General features: G+C 42.1%; 3 protein-coding genes across 4 annotated transcripts in view; 2 read left to right on the top strand and 1 right to left on the bottom strand.

The window, feature by feature from the left end:
• The window catches only part of LOC119571507, a 46,867-nt gene that overhangs the window by 4,424 nt on the left and 22,443 nt on the right, over nt 1-20,000 (top strand). The window lies entirely within an intron of this gene.
• On the bottom strand, nt 15,777-16,223 carry LOC119572526 (vegetative cell wall protein gp1-like). The gene has a single exon (XM_037919634.1). It carries the CDS (start codon nt 16,221-16,223, stop codon nt 15,777-15,779), a length of 447 nt encoding a protein of 148 aa, XP_037775562.1.
• Nucleotides 19,163-20,000, top strand: part of LOC119572524 — a 6,512-nt gene continuing 5,674 nt past the window's right edge. The window contains exon 1 of the mRNA XM_037919633.1: nt 19,163-19,273. Within this exon, the coding sequence (XP_037775561.1) occupies nt 19,163-19,273 (111 nt within the window). The remainder of the gene's footprint in view (nt 19,274-20,000) is intronic.

The raw sequence follows: 20,000 nt of genomic DNA, 5'->3' as shown, positions 1-20,000 counted from the left end.
ACTTTGCATGATTTGCAATATGAATGGCAGAACTCTGAAAAGGTGGCTTGTTTTCCATTAAGATTTTGTTTCATTGTGTAGCAAATACTAAACTATTGTCTTTTTAATTTCGTTTGTGGTAATAAGCATGGCGTGAAATTTAATGAAAACATATTACTGAATTTCTTCCTATCCACGGATGTCCCAACACGTGCTTGAAGTCGAGAATCAGGATGACTGACGGAAACCACTGGCGGATCTAAGCAATCTAATGGGGAGGGTGTACGGGGGGAGGACGTGTGCGAGGGGGCATGGGGGCGGATGTCGGTGTGCCCGAATTTGAATAAGATTTTACTTTTTCAATTATTTTGGCCTTAAACTGAAGGCAGTTTAATTCTACCAATCTATTGCTTCTTCTAGTGACACTGGGGAGACTTTGAACAGGTCACGATTTGAGTTTACACATGCACGTCCAAACTCTTACAAGGAAATATAGGTGGTTGTGTGTATGTGCGTCTGTTTGTGTGTATACATATGTAATATATATATTTGTACACATATATGCATACATATTGAAAATATACATATATCACATAGATATTTATATATATTACATATGAATAGTAAATCACTCTTCCGCGGTGACACTATGGAAGAAAAACCAACAATGCAATAAATATAGTTTTGCATTGTGAATTTTTTCTTCCATATATTACATATGCATAAATATATTTTATATATACATATATAGTAATGTTTATACAGGATATATATGTATATATGTATATATACATATATATAATTCTTTTGCAGTTTCTCTCTTTCAGAGAAAGGCAATGAAGGGTAATGATTGCCTCAGTAGTGTGCTAATGAGTCAATGAAATGCCAAAGTGTGGCAAAGTATGTTTCTGACTGGGAAGTTTTCCCCGTGTTTAAAGTGTGGTGGAACAGGTTGGGGACCTTATGAGAACTGGGGGGGGGTAGCTGCTGTGTCCTCTGGCATTTGCGGCCTAGTGACCCCTAGATCTTGAAAACCTTGATTTCAAGTCTTAGACACTTCAAGCTTGGTGCTGGGATCTAGTGAGAGAGAATGAAAACTTAAGGAACAAAAGTGATCAGATGTACAAGTTCTCATTCGCTAGTTTTTTCCTTTACATAGAGGATTGTAATGGCACTGAACGGTCACCTTCAAAGCCGGTATTTAAAATCTGAACTAATTCTCACAACTATGAATAACAGCTTCTAACTCACACACACACACACACGTCCATATATATTTGTGTGTGTGTGTGTGTGTGTGTGTGTGTTAGAAGCTGTTATTCGGAGTTGTGAGAATTAGTTCAGATTTTAAATTCCGTATCACATCTGACGTATTAGCTGCGGTTTTCTCTCTTTCCCTGACCAGTTAGGATCTAAAGGAAAGTAAGAAGAAAATGTATATCTTTTTGCGCCATCAGTTGTTTGGAATTGTTTTACTCCAAGACTAAATTGGATCATTAATTTGTACAGACGTGAATATCAGGAATGTATTACTTGAGTCGACACTAAGGTCATGGAAATGCTGTGGACAAAGATTATGCAACACAAAATTCAGAAGCAAGAGAGTTCTTAACAGAAGCCATTTCCGAGTTGCCTGAGTTGCCCAGACAACCTGACGTGAGTATTAGGAGTGTATTTCTTGAGGCGACACTTTTGTTAAACTATTGTATTTACATTTGTTTTCAATGCAAGTTTCTTTTTTCTCATCCGAGCTCCTTCTGCCTTTTCAGATGCTACATTTTCATCGAGGTCAAGAAGTCCCTCATGAACTCCTGCGTTATGAACATGCTATGAACATAGCCGAGGAGGCAACTAACAAGGAACTGTCCTGGCCAAAATTGACTTTATTCATGAATGTCTTCAAAAGCATTGAGTTTGTGAAATGGATCCCTGGCTATTGAGTTGATGTTCTCTTAGAATGATACCCTGATAAGGCAACACATGTATTCCAAATTAAAGAGTGCAGCATATACATATTCCTCCCTTCATGATTTGATACCTTCATAAGTATGTATTCCATACTCTGGCTGAAAACGATTGGCAGTTTTGACATCCTCCAAGAATGATACCGCGACACAGCATCAACAGTAAAAACTTAGATGCAAATAATTCCCAGCTGCGGACCCAGATCGGAAAGGCATTCACTCGGGTTGACGGCGTCCGATTCCCGGGGAAAGCGCAAAGGAAGGCATCGTCCGAAGCAAGGTAGTCTGAAACAGGTAGCTCTACTCCGTCTTGAAGAAATCCTAGCTGGTAACTTCCAAGTTAAGCCCCACCTTGTTGCCTTTATCAAATGCAATTTATGATTATATATATATATATATATATAAATATATAAATATATATATATATATTCGTTTCGTTTATTTTTACTATTGTTATTAGAAAATTCACTGAAAAAACACTTACGATAAAATATTTCAAAGACTGACTAGGTCAAATAAGGTGAGTTAATCACATCAAGTTTAGCCAATGACAGTATGCTCTGAGTTATCAGACATAGGAAAATACATAATTTAATTGATATTGTTTTTTTGTTTATGTGTGTACATAGCTATATATATATACATACACTCACAAAACACACACACAACAAAAAATCTAAAGCGACTGAAAGATATAGTGAAAAAAAAAAAAATAAATAAATATATACATATATATATCATATATACATGTGATAAAATATGTATATATGGTATATACATATCATGCATATTTATGTGTATATGTGTATGCAATGTATATATATTATGTATATACACACTCACTCACTCACTCTTACGCACTCACACAAACACACACACACACATCTCTCACTCACCGACTCCTGCTCACACGCACAAACACACCCCACACACACACACATATATATATATATATTGTTACAACCGACCGCCTTGTCTCTGCTACCAACACCAGGCAGGCTAGGCAACGGCGTGCTATTCACAGGGTCGTGAACACTGAACAGCTCCAAGAGGCACCGAGCACCACAGCGTCCCAGAACACCACTGGGGAAACACCACGAGGCGAGGCAGGGCATGAAAAAATACAAAATGGCAGTCTTTTCTTTATTTACACAAGTTATTTACCCGTACACTTTTCTATAGGCACAATACAGGGGGAAACCAGCATGCCACACTGCATGATACAGCTTATAACAGGGCAACACAAAGTTTATATCAGGTCACAAAGGCACACACGAGGTCTTCACAGGAGCAGCACCCAACCGCGTCTATCTTGGCTTGTTTCCTCGGCTCCTCCGCTCACAGCCATTTGCGTCATGTTTGCCGAGGTCCCTTCATGTTAACACATGCCCAGGTCATCCTTTTCATGTTAACACATGTTTCGCACAGAGACAAAGACCCACTGGCGTAGCACTATTCCCCCCTATCAAGCAGACGACCCGTCTGCTCTGACATACCTAAACCTGAAACAAACTACAGAAAATTTACATAAAATTAGTCCTCAGGAACAAACAAAATTCTTTCAAACAAAAGTAACCGTAATTGTAAATCAGTTCTCAGAAACACAAAATCTTTCATCCAGCGCGGCTTTCTCTTCGCTCTCGCTGGGGTCGCTCTGGAGAGGTGTGGACCGGCGGTAGATTGGCAGTGGTACCCAGAGGGTATCCTCCTGTCCCAAGACCTGGCTCATGGTCACCATTGTCGTCTGTTGCATCGCCCTCACCATCCAAATGCTCGTCCTCATCTCGTCAGCGTCTGCCACGTCCCCATCGCCGCTACTGGGGCTAACGTCATCTTCTTTTTCACCACCCTCGCTTCCGACACTGGTTATGCAGCCACACTCTGTCACCTATGTTGTACTCATTTCCTCATGCGCCGGTCATAGGTCTCCTTCATGGCATGGCCGGCTACCTTGAGCTTGCACGCACTCGTCGGTGCACCTCCGCCAGGTTCTCCTGCAGTGCCACTGCATAGCTGGATGTGACAGTTGGCAAGTTCACGTCGGGTGGCCGCCCTGTGGTCAAATCCACTGGTAGCCTGAGCTCACGGCCAAACATGAGTCGGGCAGGTGTGAAGCCTGTTACCTCATGCACAGCAGACCGGTAGGCCATGAGCATGGCGGGCAGCTTGACGTCCCAGTCCTTCCTGACTTTCCCTGCAATATTTGGCTAACTGTTGAGCAAGGGTATGGTTAAACCGCTCCACCATACCATCGGACTGTAGATGGAGGGGTGTCGTCCGTGTCTTGCGCACCCCTAACAGCTCGCAACACTCACGGAACACCCGTGACTCAAATTCACGGCCTTGGTCAGAGTGCAGTTCAGAAGGCACACCAAAACGGGTAATGAATTCATTCACTAACACGCCAGCCACGGTCTCGGCCTCGTGGTTGGGTAGTGCATATGCCTCAGGCCACTTTGAGAATAAGGCCATTACCACACAGATGTACGGTTTCCCTTGTGGCGTGAGAGGCAGCGGACCAGCAATGTCTATTGCCACCCGTTCCATGGGTGCTCCCACACAGTACACCTGTAAACGGGGCACGGTTCTTTCTAGCGGGGCCCTTCTTTGCACTGCACACATCACATGCTCTACACCACTCAGACACGTCACTTCTCATGCCCACCCAGTAGAAGCGTTGACAGAGACGGCTCAGGGTCTTTTTCTCGCCCAAGTGGCCACTGGTAACACCGGCATGTAATTCCCTCAGCAACTCAGCACGCATGGCTCTGGGTACTACAACTACCCACGTGTCACTGTCCACTTCACTCAACTGCACCCAGCGCTTCACTAACAAACCGCTTTGATCCACTCGTAATGTTTCCCACTGGTCCACCAGACACTTGGGGCTCTCCACAGCCACAGCCTCCCAACTAGGGCGTCCACTGAGAGCCTCAAGCCAGCGGACAATGGGAGCAAGGTCAGAGTCCTCACGCTGTTGCCTTACGCCACTCATAATCCCCTTTAGTGGAGCATTCCAGCACCTGCAGACGGAGGCACACAGGATCAGAGTCCTTCTGGACACAGTGTGAGCAACTAGCCTCACACGGGCGTCGACTCAGGCTGTCAGCGTTGCAATGGAAACACGACCCGGGCGGTGGACGATGTGGTAGTTGTACTGTTCAAGGCGCCCTAACCACCTTGCCAGCTGACCCTCTGCTACCTTCAGCGACTTCAACCACTGTAGGGCAGCATGGTCAGTCCGGATGGTGAACTCGGCACCGTAGAGGTATGGGTGAAGTGCTCGAGACTCTTCACCACACCGCCAGCAACTCTTTCCTTGTCACACAATAGTTGCGTTCAGGCCTGCTGAACTTGGCACTGTAGTAGGCCACGACATACTCCTTCCCGTCCTTTATCTGTGACAAAACTGCCCCGATGCCTTCCGCACTAGCGTCAGTGTCCAACAGGAAAGGGAGCTCCGGGTCCGGATAGGGCAAGACCGGTGCTTCCACCTTCTTCAGGTTGTCAAATGCAGATACACCGCCTCGTCCCACTGGAAGCACTCCCCTTTTTCATGTAAGTCGGTGGAGAGGAGCCGCTACACTGGCGAAGTCCTGTACAAAGCGGCGGTAGTATGTGCACAGGCCCGGTAGCTCCTGACTTCCGCCACATTGGTGGGAACTGGCCACTTCTCCACCACAGCCACCTTCTGTGGGTCGGTGCGCACACCGTCTTGACTGACTACATGCCCCAGAAATGGCACCTCATGCTGGAACATCGAGCATTTCTTGGGGCTGAGTTTGAGGTTGGCCTTCCTCAACCGCTGTAGTACTTCCTTTAGCCGCTCCAACTCCTCCTCGAAGGTGCTCCCGAAGACGATGACGTCATCATGTAGACAAGCGCCGTCTTCCACTGCAGGCCATCCAACACCACCTCTCCATCAGACGCTGGAAACAACCAGGGGCATTGCAGAGACCAAAGGGCATGACGTTGAATTGCCACAGGCCTTGCCCAAAGGAAAAGGCAGTCTTTGGCTTGTCCTCTTCCGCCATCTCCACCTGGTGAAAACCCGACTTCAGGTCGAGTGTGGAGAACCACCTGGCCCCCACCAATGCATCGAGTGTGTCATCAATTCTCGGCAATGGGTATGAGTCCTTGATAGTCATGTCATTCAGCGCCCGGTAGTCCACACAGAAGCGTTGTGTGCAGTCCGTTTTCTTCACCAGGACTACCGCTGATGACCATGGCTGTCTGACCGTTCAATCACTCCCTGTGCCGCTAGCTCATTGACAGTGTGCTGCATCTCTTCTCGTCTGGTTGGTGCAATACGTCTGGGGGGCTCTTGATGGGCAAACTACTTCTGGTGTTAATGCGGTTCTTCACCAATCCTGTGCGGCCCCAGGTCCAAGTCACCCCTGCTAAACACATCTGCATACTGAGACAGGGTGTGACGCATCTTCTCTGTCTGTGCTTCTGTCAGGTTAGCGGCGCTCCGGTGCGCCAAGTCCTCGAGGAAGTCGGGCAACGGCCCCACACCAACCAACTCCTCGCTCCCCGACGACTCTTCTGGACGCTCCACTTCCTCACAAGTGCCCAGCTTTGCACCAGTTGGCACCTTCTGGGCCTTATCGGAGAAGTTGGCTACCGACACTGTAACTAACCCCTCCCCTGGTCCAGCAAGGCTCCGCCCAACTGCTACGCCATCAGCCAGCTGCAGGTTTTGGATGGGCTCCACGAGGCCTCTACTCCACGCATCACTCTTGACAATCGACACCGGATTCTAGACTCTGTCCTGGGGGCAAGGTGCAGTCGTTCAACCGTAACTACCTCTGCGCAGCCAATCTCTGGAAGCAAGGGCACATCTTCACCGTGCACCCTCACCAGCTTCCGTCCAAGGTCGACCACACGCCTTACTCTGCGTCAGGTAGTCAAGGCCCAGCAAGCAGTGCTCGTCCAGATCGGCCACATACACCGGCAGCCGCTGCACCGTGCTGCCCATGCCAATACGAGCCTCCACTGGCCCCTTGAGCTGCACACAATGCCCCGTGACACCACACAGTCTCTGTGGTGCGTCTGGAAGTTGCATACTGGCCAACATATCAGGCCGCACTAGGGTCTTCTCAGCCCCAGTGTCCACTGTCAGGCGGCATGGCTTCCCATCTATTGAGCCCTCCACCTGCATCGTGCTGGTTCGAGGGCAGCTTACCCAAGTCGGGTCCCGGGAACCGAGGACGGCTGGGTTTCGGCCCCCTTCTCCAGCCTGCCTCAGTCATAGCCTCCTCTCCCTCATGGCTGCCGCCATCTTGGAGAACATGATAAATCGGGCGCTCTCACTGATCAAATATCACAAATCCACTCCTGACACCATTTCTTACACCGACCGCCTTGTCTCCTCTGCTACCAACACCAGGCAGGCTAGGCAGACGGCGTGCTATTCACAGGGTCGTGAACACTGAACAGCTCCAAGAGGCACCGAGCACCACAGCATCCCAGAACACCACTGGGGAAACACCACGAGGCGAGGCAGGGCATGAAAAAAATACAAAATGGCAGTCTTTCCTTTATTTACACAAGTTATTTACCCGTACACTTTTCTATAGGCACAATACAGGGGGAAACCAGCATGCCACACTGCATGATACAGCTTATAACAGGGCAACACAAAGTTTATATCAGGTCACAAAGGCACACACGAGGTCTTCACAGGAGCAGCACCCAACCGCGTCTATCTTGGCTTGTTCCTCGGCTCCTCCGCTCACAGCCATTTGCGTCATGTTTGCCGAGGTCCCTTCATGTTAACACATGCCCAGGTCATCCTTTTCATGTTAACACATGTTTCGCACAGAGACAAAGACCCACTGGCGTAGCAATATATATATATACATATATATATATATATATATATATATATACATATATATATATATATATATTGCGTATATGTGTGCATATACACTACTGATGTGATTATCAAGACCACCGTCGGTCACAACCATTTTTGGCAGAATATGTATCCCAAAATGAAAGCAACTTATCATTTCCTAATTTTAACTGCGTAAACTGCTAAAGACATCAGAAAAAAAATAGCCGCCCTCAGCCTTAATCACTGTAGCAACGCGTCTCGGTATGCCTCGAATGATTTCTAGGTTTTTACTCCATACCTTCATCGATCGTTCAATTAGCCCAACTATGTTAGTACATTCTACTTGGCTTACCTCGTCTTTTATGTCTTTCTATAAACATTCTATACTGTTTAAAACTGGACTTTACAAGACACTCAAACACTCTAACCCCATAAATATCTAATAGGTTAAAACACTTTTGGCTGTTTGGCAGGAGTTTCCATCATACCTGAAATGCAGTCATTATCAGGGTAGCACTTGTAGTAATATCGAAGTGTTCCCTGAATTATAGGTATATCATAGTCTCCCCTGAAAATTGCGTAGTTACTAATTTCTGGTTTACTTTTATTTCTTTCTCATACAATAAATCCTATTATATGTGTACTTTGTAAAATATATTATCTTTTTATGTTTAACTGACAAATATTTATTTATTTGCATAATTATATGGTCAAAAATACGTGTAAGTCCTCAGTCTTCTAAGTATTCTCAGGAACATGAATAAAATGACACTGGAACGGGATTGATAATTAAATGCGGAATAAATGCGGCGGTAAAGACATCATCAACTGAAATAGATGGTTAAGCCACATCTCTATAATAACAACAAACACGCTAGTGATATACAATACGACACACTTACAGAGCTGTGACAAAAGACATCTTTCAGTGATGTCACGATATCCAGATATCTCAAATCTACTAGTACCCATGACAAAGATCAGACCACACCATCGCCTTGGTCGGATATTTTATTTGTGCTCTGGCAATCGGGGTGGTCCTTCTCGAAGCTGGTTCTTCCAAGAAATTTTCATCTGTCCATCAGTATTTCTACCGTAGATTCATCAGAGAAACAAACCTGAAAATAAAAATAACAGTGTAAGTTATGAAATGACTGGAACATTCAAATAAATAACCTTTTTGATATCACTCTTGAACCAAACATGAAGATCATACTAGATGTAGTATTTTGTAACTAACATATTTTTTTTCAGTATGCATATGTATTTTACTAAATTATGTTTGACTCATATAAAACGGTAGTCAGAAATAAAATTTAATTGAGATTAACCCTTTCCCAATCCTCAGATATCCAATCCTTGTAAGCCTTTCCCCAGGCCAATTATTCCTTCCTCATAGCCTTGGCACCTTAGTTGGCCCGCATGGCATGGTATCCCTCTCATTTATATTTTTTCCTGACTGTATACTCGATGTCATAGGTTTATTTATTGGCCTGTTGCGATTGTTTAACCATATTTATCTTCAATTGGGTTCAAAGTTTTCCAAGTTATCAAGTTTTTCTTCTCACTTTTGCAACAGCAGTTTTGGAAACATTTACTTTCTTGGCTATTTCTTGTTGACTTAGAGTATTTTTGTAGATAACCTTAAATTTAACAAAAAAATCTCCCTGACTCAGGTCCTTTCCTCCACCCATGTGTTTCAGTTGGCAGTCTTGATTCAATTTGCACAGTATAAGAGGCTGGGTTTAGTCAGTGTGGTAGTGCATGCATTTTTCACGTATTATAAATGAAAACTGGAAACCAGAAATCCGGAAAAAGTGTAAGGGTCACAATATCATATGTGACACCTTTTTTTCTAGCTAATTTAGTAAAATTCTAAGTCCACAGAATAATCGACAAAGCAAAACAGGTGTGGTCCTTTTCATAGTATATTTTGTACAGAACCCAAAGGGAGGTAAAAAAAAAAAATTATATAATATGTATATGTATATAAGGGGTGTGGTGTGTGTGTGTGTGGTGTTGGTGGTATGTGTGTGTGTAATACATTAAACTATACAAGTTCTATGTACATATATAAGAAATATACACATAGATGGTATAATTACACATGTTATATATTAAGTTAATTAAAATATATTATATATTTGTTATAATTTCACACACAAGACATGCATATGGTGTTGTATATAATATATATATAATATAGTATTTTATATATATATATATATATATAATATAATAAATATATGCACATTCTCGTGATATATACTTTTACATCCAAGTATATATATTAAGACCTAGATGGATAAGTAAATAGACACAAAATAGGTACAAACACACATATAAAGTATATTATACATATATGTAATTAAATGTATATATTTGTGTGTCTATTTATTTTGTGGTGTGTATGTATGTATGTATGTTTGTACATATTATATAAAAAGGGTAGAGAGAGAGATGGATAGATATATAAAAAATATATATTTAGTATACAATATACATGATACTTACATTTGTCTATCTATCTCTCTGTATATATATATATGTATACGTATATAGACAGATAGATTGGTACATATAAAACATGTGAAGACATAGGTATATCATATGTATATTTACTTTATATTTCTACATATATATATATACACGCACACATCATATGTGTCTGTATATATATATATATAGTAATATATACTATAATAATTATTAATATATATACCATATAATGTGAATGTGTGTATAAATATACATACATAACACAAACACACACACACGTACCTATGTATGTCGTATCTATGTATGTATATATATATATATATATAATATCATATATATATTAAATATATAATATTTATTTTTGTATATTCACAACATAATATATATTAGATAGATATATCTATATATTATATATATCTATATATGCTATATATAGATATATATATATATCCGTATATGTTATATGTAATATATTTGTTACGCCGACCACCTCGTCGCTCTGGTCCGCCACACACATAGGCAGGCTAGGCAGACGGCGTGTTATCCACAGGGTCGGCCTGAACACTGACGTCTCCAATAGGCAACGAGGCACCACAGCGGTCCCAGAACACCAAGGGGAAACGCCAGGGGCGGGCAGCTGGCACTAAATAAACACAAAATGACAGTCTTTCCTTTATTTACACAATTATTTACCCGTACACTTTTCTATAGGCACAATACAGGGGTAAACCAGCATGTCACACTGCACGATTTTACAGCTTATAACAGGGCACACAAGTTTATCAGGTCACAACGGCACACAACGAGGTCTTCCCAGGAGCAGCACCCAGCCGCGTCTCTCGGCTTGTTCCTTCCGCTCCTCCGCTTACAGCCAGCTGCGTCATGTTTGCCCAGGTCCCTTCATGTTAACACATGTTTCGCACAGAGACAAAAACCCACTGGCGTAGCAATATTTATTTATTCATATGTACCTATGTGCATATATATGTATATATATATATATATATATATATATATATATATATATATAGATAGATATAGATATATATACACATACATACATACATATATATTATATGTATAATATATATATAATACATGATATATATTATATATATATCTATATATATATTATATTATATATATATATTTGTTTATCTATTTTTACATCCACACGTCTGTATGGTACCATCGTGTTGTAAGGTAAAAATATTAATTGTAGGCTTTTGTCACACTGATTCTTATTTACTCTCTTTCATTGCGGTGTGATGAAACAAACTCATTTACGATTGTCTTTAAGTCAATGCAAATGTCATTTATTGACTTTGGATGGCGTTGTAATGTTTAGAGTTTTGAGCATATTAAATATAATATATCTATTATAGTAGCAACGTGCTTTTTTCGATTTTATTCATGGACGAATAACCTTTTCTTTTGTTTTCGAATTTATAATAAGTTTTTTTTTTCTATACTCCGATAGCAAGCTCCGGTTCGATCACAACAGTTTTTCTTTTTTATCAGAAAATTATCCTTGGATTCCGTCGTCAGGCCACGACGGGCCCTTGACCTGTCCGTCGTAGGTTGCTGACGTTGCATGATTTTCAATATGAATGGCCAGAATTCCGAAAGGGTGGCTTTGTTTTCCATTACTATTTTGTTTCATTGTGTAGCAAATACTAAATACTGTCTTTTTTTAATTTCGTTTGTGGTAATAAGCCTGGCGTGATTTATGCAAAAATATTAACTCTGGATTTCTTCATATCCACGGAATTCCCAACCGGTGGTTTGAAGTCGAGAATCAGGATGATTGACCAGAAAGGCAGTGGCGGTCTAAGCAATCAATGTGAGGTTGTATCGGGGGGAGGGACGTGTGCCAGGGGGCTGGGGGCGGAATGTCGAAATGTGCCCGAGTTTAATAAATTTTTGTTTTTTTCAAGAATATTTTGCCCTCAAACTGAAACAATTTATTCCTAACCAAGCTACCTAATTGTTTCTGCCAGTGACCTGCGGCGACTGGACACGGTCACTGATTTGGTTTACAAATGCACGTCCAAACTTCTTATAGGAAATCACGTGGTTTGGGTGATTTGTTCCAAAGGCCCCGAACGGCGACCTTAAGCCAAACATGGACGAGGTCTCATTAATCGTTGTAGTAACACACAGACGTGGCCTCGTTTAGTGAGAAAGGTTGCACAATTACTTATAGTCCAACATATTGATGCATATATATGAATTCTAACAATTATATTGGAAATATACGTATATAAATATTCTCTTCCCTATATTATATATTACTATTTGTCTATAACGTATGTAATTCACAGTATATATGTATATATTAGGCTATATACATACACACCACACATATATATATATTATATTTAAATATGTATATATATTTTATATTCATGTATATGTCCATATATTATCATTTCAGTGCTCTTTTTGAGAGAAAGGCAAATGATGGTAAATGATCGCTTCAGCAGTGGTGGCTAATGAGTCACTGAAATGCAACGTGTGGCTAGTATGGTTCTGACTGGAAGTTTTTCCCCGTGTTTAAAGTGTGGTGGAACATTTTGGCGACCTTATGAGAACTGGGGGGGACTAGCTCCTTGACCTCAGCATCTTGCGGCCTAGTGACCCCAAATCATGCAGACCTTTGCGTTCAAAAGTCTTAGACACTTCAACAAAGCTGATTCGTATCACCTCTGATTATTAGCTTTGGTTTTACATTCTCTTTTCTCTGACCACATCAGTTAGGATCTAAAGGAAAAGTAATAAGAAAATGTTGTTTTTTTGGGCCATAAATTGTATTGGAAAATTGTTTATTCCAAGACTAAATTGGATTCATTAAAACATTCTGGTGCTTTGAAAATCGTATCATGTTGCCCAAGAGGAACTGGTGACATCAGTTGATGACGCCAGCACCTTCCTCGCTGGCAAGGGAGCGCGCATATCTTAAGCTAGCACACATCCAAGTGCACCTCACACGGGAGACTCTTGTTGCTTTCGCACGAAGAGTCGTTGTATCACTACACGGTAAGGCCTGATATGTCTGGTCACTTATCGGGACTGGACTTGAATTCGGGCATTTTAGTATCGATGTATGTTTTTGTGCAGGAACGCTTAATGATAGGTCTTTGATCTGGATTAGCAAAACATTCACTCGCGCTATGAGAGGTTACAGTCACGAAATCTATAACCCACATAGCCTCCGGGCTAGTACAATGTTGAACGTGCCGGCCTCTCTCCGAGGGGTCGCGGTTCTCGGCCCCGCCCAGCGCGAAGAAGTTTTGCAATTGTCGCCTGAGGTCACTGGGGGGGGGGGGGGGGGGGATGTGGCCGGCACCACGCGTGTAAAGACTAGGTTCAGCCGAGTCAGCACCAGCTGACACACGTGAGCGGTCCGGCATTAGTCGACACAGGTCGAGCTCCCCCTCATGGCATAACCAGGGCGATTCTAAGTTCGGCATATCGGACTTAACCTTATCCTTATAACCCCAGACTTACCACCATGAAGACGCTGACGATCCTGTTACTGGCGGCACTCGCTGTAGTCGCGAGCGGAATGGATCACGACAAACACAACAATCCCAACGCTCTTCCTCGAGGGCGTCAGTCAATCGGCTAAACAACGATGAGCAAATATTCGAAGCAGAAAGGAGCCCCTCGAATGAACTTTCGCTTTTCCTTCTGGATAAATTTATATTTTTCCCCATGACTTCCCTGGCAGCTAACAAATAGGCATGGAGATTCTGATGCCGATCCGAAGAAGAATGATAGCATGAAAGAAAAAATGAGAATGCCTCCGAATGAGGGCCCGCCCATTTGAGTAGTTTTTACTTCGTTTTTACCTCTCTAGTCGAAACAAAAATGGAGGATAGTTTAACAGCAATTTCTTCTATATTTCTCAAGCATACATTAGATGTCATTGTCATATGCCATGAAGTTTTCCTGTCGGACTAGTTATACTGATCGCCCTTTCTTTGCCTGGTCAGCTTCACACCCTGCCTTTGGCTTCTCTGACATGATTCCCGACCTGAAGCACGTTTGTGCTTCCGCGAAGACTCAAGGCTACCCGGCCGAAAGCCGAGAAAAGTGCGATATGCGCCTTACAAGATCTGTGGAGTCGGTACGTGCTTCTTACTCCGATTTTAAGTGCGAAATATTGCGCATTCAGTTTCATATATACTTAAACTACTTCGCTGCATCGGCCTAGTGTTCTTTAGAGGAATGCTCTTTTGTCTTTTCCTTCGGATGGTGGAGGTGCTCAATGTACCAAGGTCATGGAAATGCTGGTGGACAAAGAATTAATGCACACGAAATTCAGAAGCCAGAGAGTTCTTACAAAAGCCATTTCCGAGTTGGCCTGAGCTGCCCAGACAACCTGACGTTAGTATTAGGATTGTATTTCTTGAGTCGAGAGACACTTTGTAAATATTGTGTTCACATTTGTTTTCAATGCAAGTCCTTTTTCTTTCTCACCCTAGCTCCTTCTGCCTTGCAGATGCTACTTTCATCGAGGTCAAGAAGTCCCTCATGCCACTGCCTGCGTCATGAACATGGCTATGAAAATAGCCGAAGAGGCAACTAACAAGGAACTGTCCTGGCCAAAACTGCCTTATTCATGAATGTCTTCAAAAGCATTGAGTTTGTGAAATGGTGATCCTGCTATTGAGTGATGTTCTCCGTTAAGCATTATACCCTGATAAGGCAACACATTATTCCAAATTAAAGATGCAGCATAATATCTAATTCCTCCTTCATGATTTGATACCTTCATAAGTAGGTATTCCATATACTTCTGGCTAAAACGATTGGCATTTTTGACATCCCCCAAGAATGATAACCCGACACGCATCACAGTAAAAATTAGATGCAACATAATTCCAGCTGCGAACCCAGATCGGAAAGGCATTCACTCGGGTTGACGGCGTCCGATTCCCAGGGGAAAGCGCAAAGGAAGGCATCGTCCTAAGCAAGGTAATCTGAAACAGGGAAGCTCTACTCCGTCTTGAAGAAATCCAGCTGGTAACTTCCCAGTTAAGCCCCACCTTGTTGGCCTTTATCACAGGCATATATATATATATATATATATATATAATATATAGAATATAGATATATATATACTATATATATAATTTAAATTATGATCTATATTAATATAATATATATATATTTAAATATATATATATATATATAATTCGTTTTCGTTTATATTTTTACTATTGTATTAGAAAATCGCTGAAAAAAACCCTTAAAACTAGAAAAATACTCAAGGACTGACTGGTTCAATTAAAAGGGCGGAGTTAAATATCACATCAGTTTAGCCAATGCAGTATGCTCTGAGATATCAGACATAGTCAAATCATAATTTAATTGATATGTTATAATTACAAGATATAAAACATTTTTTTTTTCCTCCTGGTTGTACATAGCTATAATACATGTATATAATAGATAGGCGGCGAGGGCATGCGAGAGGCGGGCTAAGGCTTCGGAAGGCGGGCCGAGGGAAGGTGGGGCGAGAGCGGTGAGGGCGTGGGGAGGCGGGCGAGGGCGGGCGAGGGCGTGGAAGGCGGGCGAGGCGAGAGAAGTAGGGCGAGGGCGTGGAAGGCGGGCGAGGGCGGGCGAGGGTGCTTTGGAAGTCGGGCTAGGGCGGGCGAGGGCGTGGAAGGAGGGCGAGGGCGTGGGAAGGCGGGGGCGAGGCCGTGGGAAGGTGGGCGAAGGACGGGGCAGGCGGGCGAGGGGCGGGGGAAGGCGGGCGAGGACGTGGAAGGGCTTGCAGGGCTAGGGGGAGGCGGTGTCGAGGGCGGCGGGAGTCGGCGAGGAGAGTGAGAAGAAGGGCGAGGGCGGGCGAGGGCGGGCGCGGGCGCGTGCCCGTACGTCTCCCCGATGGCTCCCATCAGGACTCTGCTATATATTTTCCACGCCATTCTGGATCTTTTAGCATTATGTGATATATTGGTGGGCTTTCCAAGGATTTAAATGGGCAGTCTGTCATGCTGAAATTGTTGGGTCGGGGGGGGCTTTCAGAAGAATGTGTGCGCGCCGCCTCGAGCTGGGACTGAAGCTTGGGCCGCTTAGCGATCGGAAGGCCTACCCTACCAGTTTTATTCTTATTACAATATGTTTTATTATTGTTTCTTGTTCAGTTTCTTGTTCTTGTTCTTGTTCTTCTTGTTTTTTATGACGATTATTATTATTATTATTATTATAATAATAATAATTATTTATTAATTATTATTATTATTATTATTATTATTATCATTATATTTATTTTTATTATCAATCGTATTATTATTATCATGATCATTAAAATTATTGGTGTATTATTATCATTATCATTATTATTATCATTATCATTATTTAATCCCTTATTACCATTTCTATTATTATATGTATTACTGTTATTATTACTATAGTTATCATTATTATTTTATTGTTTATATTAATGTTATTATTATTATCAAAATTTATTATTAATATTATCATTACTATCATTATCATTATTGTTTAATATTATCATTATTGGTTATTATTATCATTATCAGTATTATTATCATTGCTACAGTATTATAAGTAAAAACGTTTTAGTGTGAATGGTAACACACAAAGCCCACGATTCATAAACGAATTTACTGAAAATGATGCAACACAGTTTCGAAATCCTCTTGACTTCATCTTCAGAGTCAGGAGAGTGAAATGGCGACTACAGGATTATATTTGGGGAGAGGAGAGGCCACGTGGTAAACACATGGTAATAAGGACAGGAAAAGAAGCGAAGGAAGGCTCTGGTTCCAAGTTGAAGGAATCAGGCGATCCGTTGAAATGATGTCTCCCCCGATCGGCAGCCCACGTTAGCGACATCCTGCTTTTCGAGGCAAAATTTTGCCAAAGTTTCAGGTCATCAACCCTTCGCCACCCCCCACTTCTATTATTACCAAGACCCTATGCCGAGCGTGCCTCTGCTTCCCATCATCTCCTCCTCCCTTGGATCTGGACGCACCCAATTGCGTTCCTGTTGTGCACAGTCTCTCACTTTAACACCCTTACTTCCTTTCTTATTCTTTATTATCATTTCGTCATAATTCGCCCACTTTTAAGACTTCATCTTCTCTTTCCGTGGTATCTATGTCTTTAACCTGATGAGCTTAGGATTTCGACTCCTTGTTCACCAACGTTCTACTTTATGGCGTCCTCGCTTTCAAGAGGAAGCTCCTTCTCGAGGATCGTCATAATTCGCACACTTTTTAGAAGACTTCATCTTCTTTCTCTTTCCGTTTCTCCTCCCCTCTGCCCACGGATGTCTTCCTCCGTTGATTCATCTGTGTGTGGGAATCTAGTTTCCTCTTCCTTTTCAGAAATCCTGTGTTTTGGGTTCACCTCTCTCTCCTTTCTGTCAAATCTGTTCAGTGTTATTTTTGCCTGAGCTTCCTGCCTTCGATCTCCCTTCGTCCTTCGGTTTGGCTGAGGTATGTCGCGGCGTTTTTGCAGCTGGCCTTCAGAATGGTAGCCATACTGACCCTGCCCTGTTCTTGGGCAGGGTCATGTGGAAATGAGAGGCTGACAACCAGGTCACCGCAATTCGATTCGCTCTTCGACCATCTCTCTGTATGAAAGTAAATTTATGACAGTGGAATGTTCGACTGAGCGCAAAATTATCGGTGCCCACAATGTGCGTGAAACATTTGGACAAAAGTAGGAATGTCAGTGAAATGTGTTGTCCGACGTAACCACATGTTTGGTAACCCTGATGTCCAGAGATGCCATACAACTACCTCATTACTGATAGTCCCTTTATACTTGGTTCACACTGATGGTTAAGTATATAGGGCTATCATTATGCGCTGATAATCTTGTGACGATACACCTAATGCCTCATGTGTTACGTTAACACATCACCTACGAAATACGCTGTGCACACACACACACAATCACACACACGCACCACACCCACACACACACACACACACACCAACACACACCACACACCACACACACACACACCATTATATATATATATATATATTATATATATATATATATATATATATATATATATCTTCTCTTCTTCTTTTACGTAGGTTATGTCTGAGCCGCCGTGGTCACAGCAGGAAACTTGAATTGTAGTTTTTTCATGTTGTGATGCTCTTGGAGTGGAGTACGTGCATGGTCCCCAGTTCCTTTTTTTTTTTTTTTTTTTTTTGAAGGAAAAGAGAGAGAGAGAGGAGAGTATGAGGATAGAGAGAGATAGATAGGACAGACAGAGATGATTTGTACCAACACACACACCACACACACACACACAACACACTCACACATACCCACAAACACACACACCACACACACACCAGACACTCACACACACCACACACACCCCACCACACACACACGCCATAGATATATATATATATTATATATATATATATATAAACGACAGACATACATATATGTAGTTCTACACACACACACACACACACACACACACACACACACACAATATATAATATATATATAGTATATATACATATTATGTATCTATATATATATATATATCTTATATATATATATATCTTATATATATATATATATATATATATATATTATATATATATATATGGGGGCCGCGGTGGCCGAATGGTTAGAGTCGTCGGACTCAAGATCTGTCACGCAACGGCAATCTGAGATTCGAGGGTTCGAGTCACAGACCGGCGCGTTTTTTCCCCTTGGGCAAGTAATTCACCTCGGATTGGCTGCCTAGCCCCTGGTCCAAGCCAGCTCAATCAGGGCCGGGTAAATAGTGATGGTGCCTCGATAAAAACACCGGCGGAAGCAATTGCAAACCACCGCTCTAAATTGCTAAGAAAAAATCATGGAAGCCCATGATCGTCAAAAGGCCCGCGGTGGGCGAATTGTTCGAGGTCGAACTCAAGACTGTCACGACGGCAATCCTGAATTTCGGGTTTCGAGTCACCGAACGCCGGTTTGTTCCCTTGGGCAAGGACTTCACCTGATTGCCTACCTACGCCACTGGTGGGCCAGCAGCCCAAGTCAATGCCTGGTCCCAAGCCACGATAAATAGAAGAGATATGATTACCTAAAGAGTATCACCGTCACTCTCCGTGGAAAGGACTGGGGACCCTTCCGCGTACTCACTCCGAAGAGCTCACAACATGAAAAAGCCTACCTTAAGTTATCATGTCTGTGATCACGGCGGCTCAGACATGAACCTATCCTTTAAAAGAAAGATATATATGTATATTATATATTATATATATTATATATATATATTATACAACCACAGACAGATATATATATATATATTATATAGATATATATAATATATATATTTATTTATATACCAGACACACCACACACACACACTAACACACACACACACTCACACAACACCACACTACAACCACACACCGGGTGAGCAAGCTGCACACTATATATATATATATACATCCACACACATAGACATATATATATGTATATATAGATATATATAGTTATATATATATATATTTTTTTTTTTTTTTTTTTTTTTTTTCTTTCTTTTTTTTTTTTTTTTTTTTTTTTTTGCTTTCTTTTTAACGTTGGTTCAGGATTTGAGCCGCCGCGTTCACAGCATGAACTTAATTGTAGTTTTTCATGTTGTGATAATATTGGCGTGGAGTACGTGGTAGGGTCCCCAGTTTCTTTGCCAC

The sequence above is a fragment of the Penaeus monodon genome, chromosome 4, assembly GCF_015228065.2.
Source record: "Penaeus monodon isolate SGIC_2016 chromosome 4, NSTDA_Pmon_1, whole genome shotgun sequence".
NCBI classification, from domain to species: Eukaryota; Metazoa; Arthropoda; class Malacostraca; order Decapoda; family Penaeidae; genus Penaeus; species Penaeus monodon.
The sequence above is the reverse complement of the archived record's forward strand: the minus strand, read 5'-3'. Positions and strand labels throughout refer to the sequence as shown.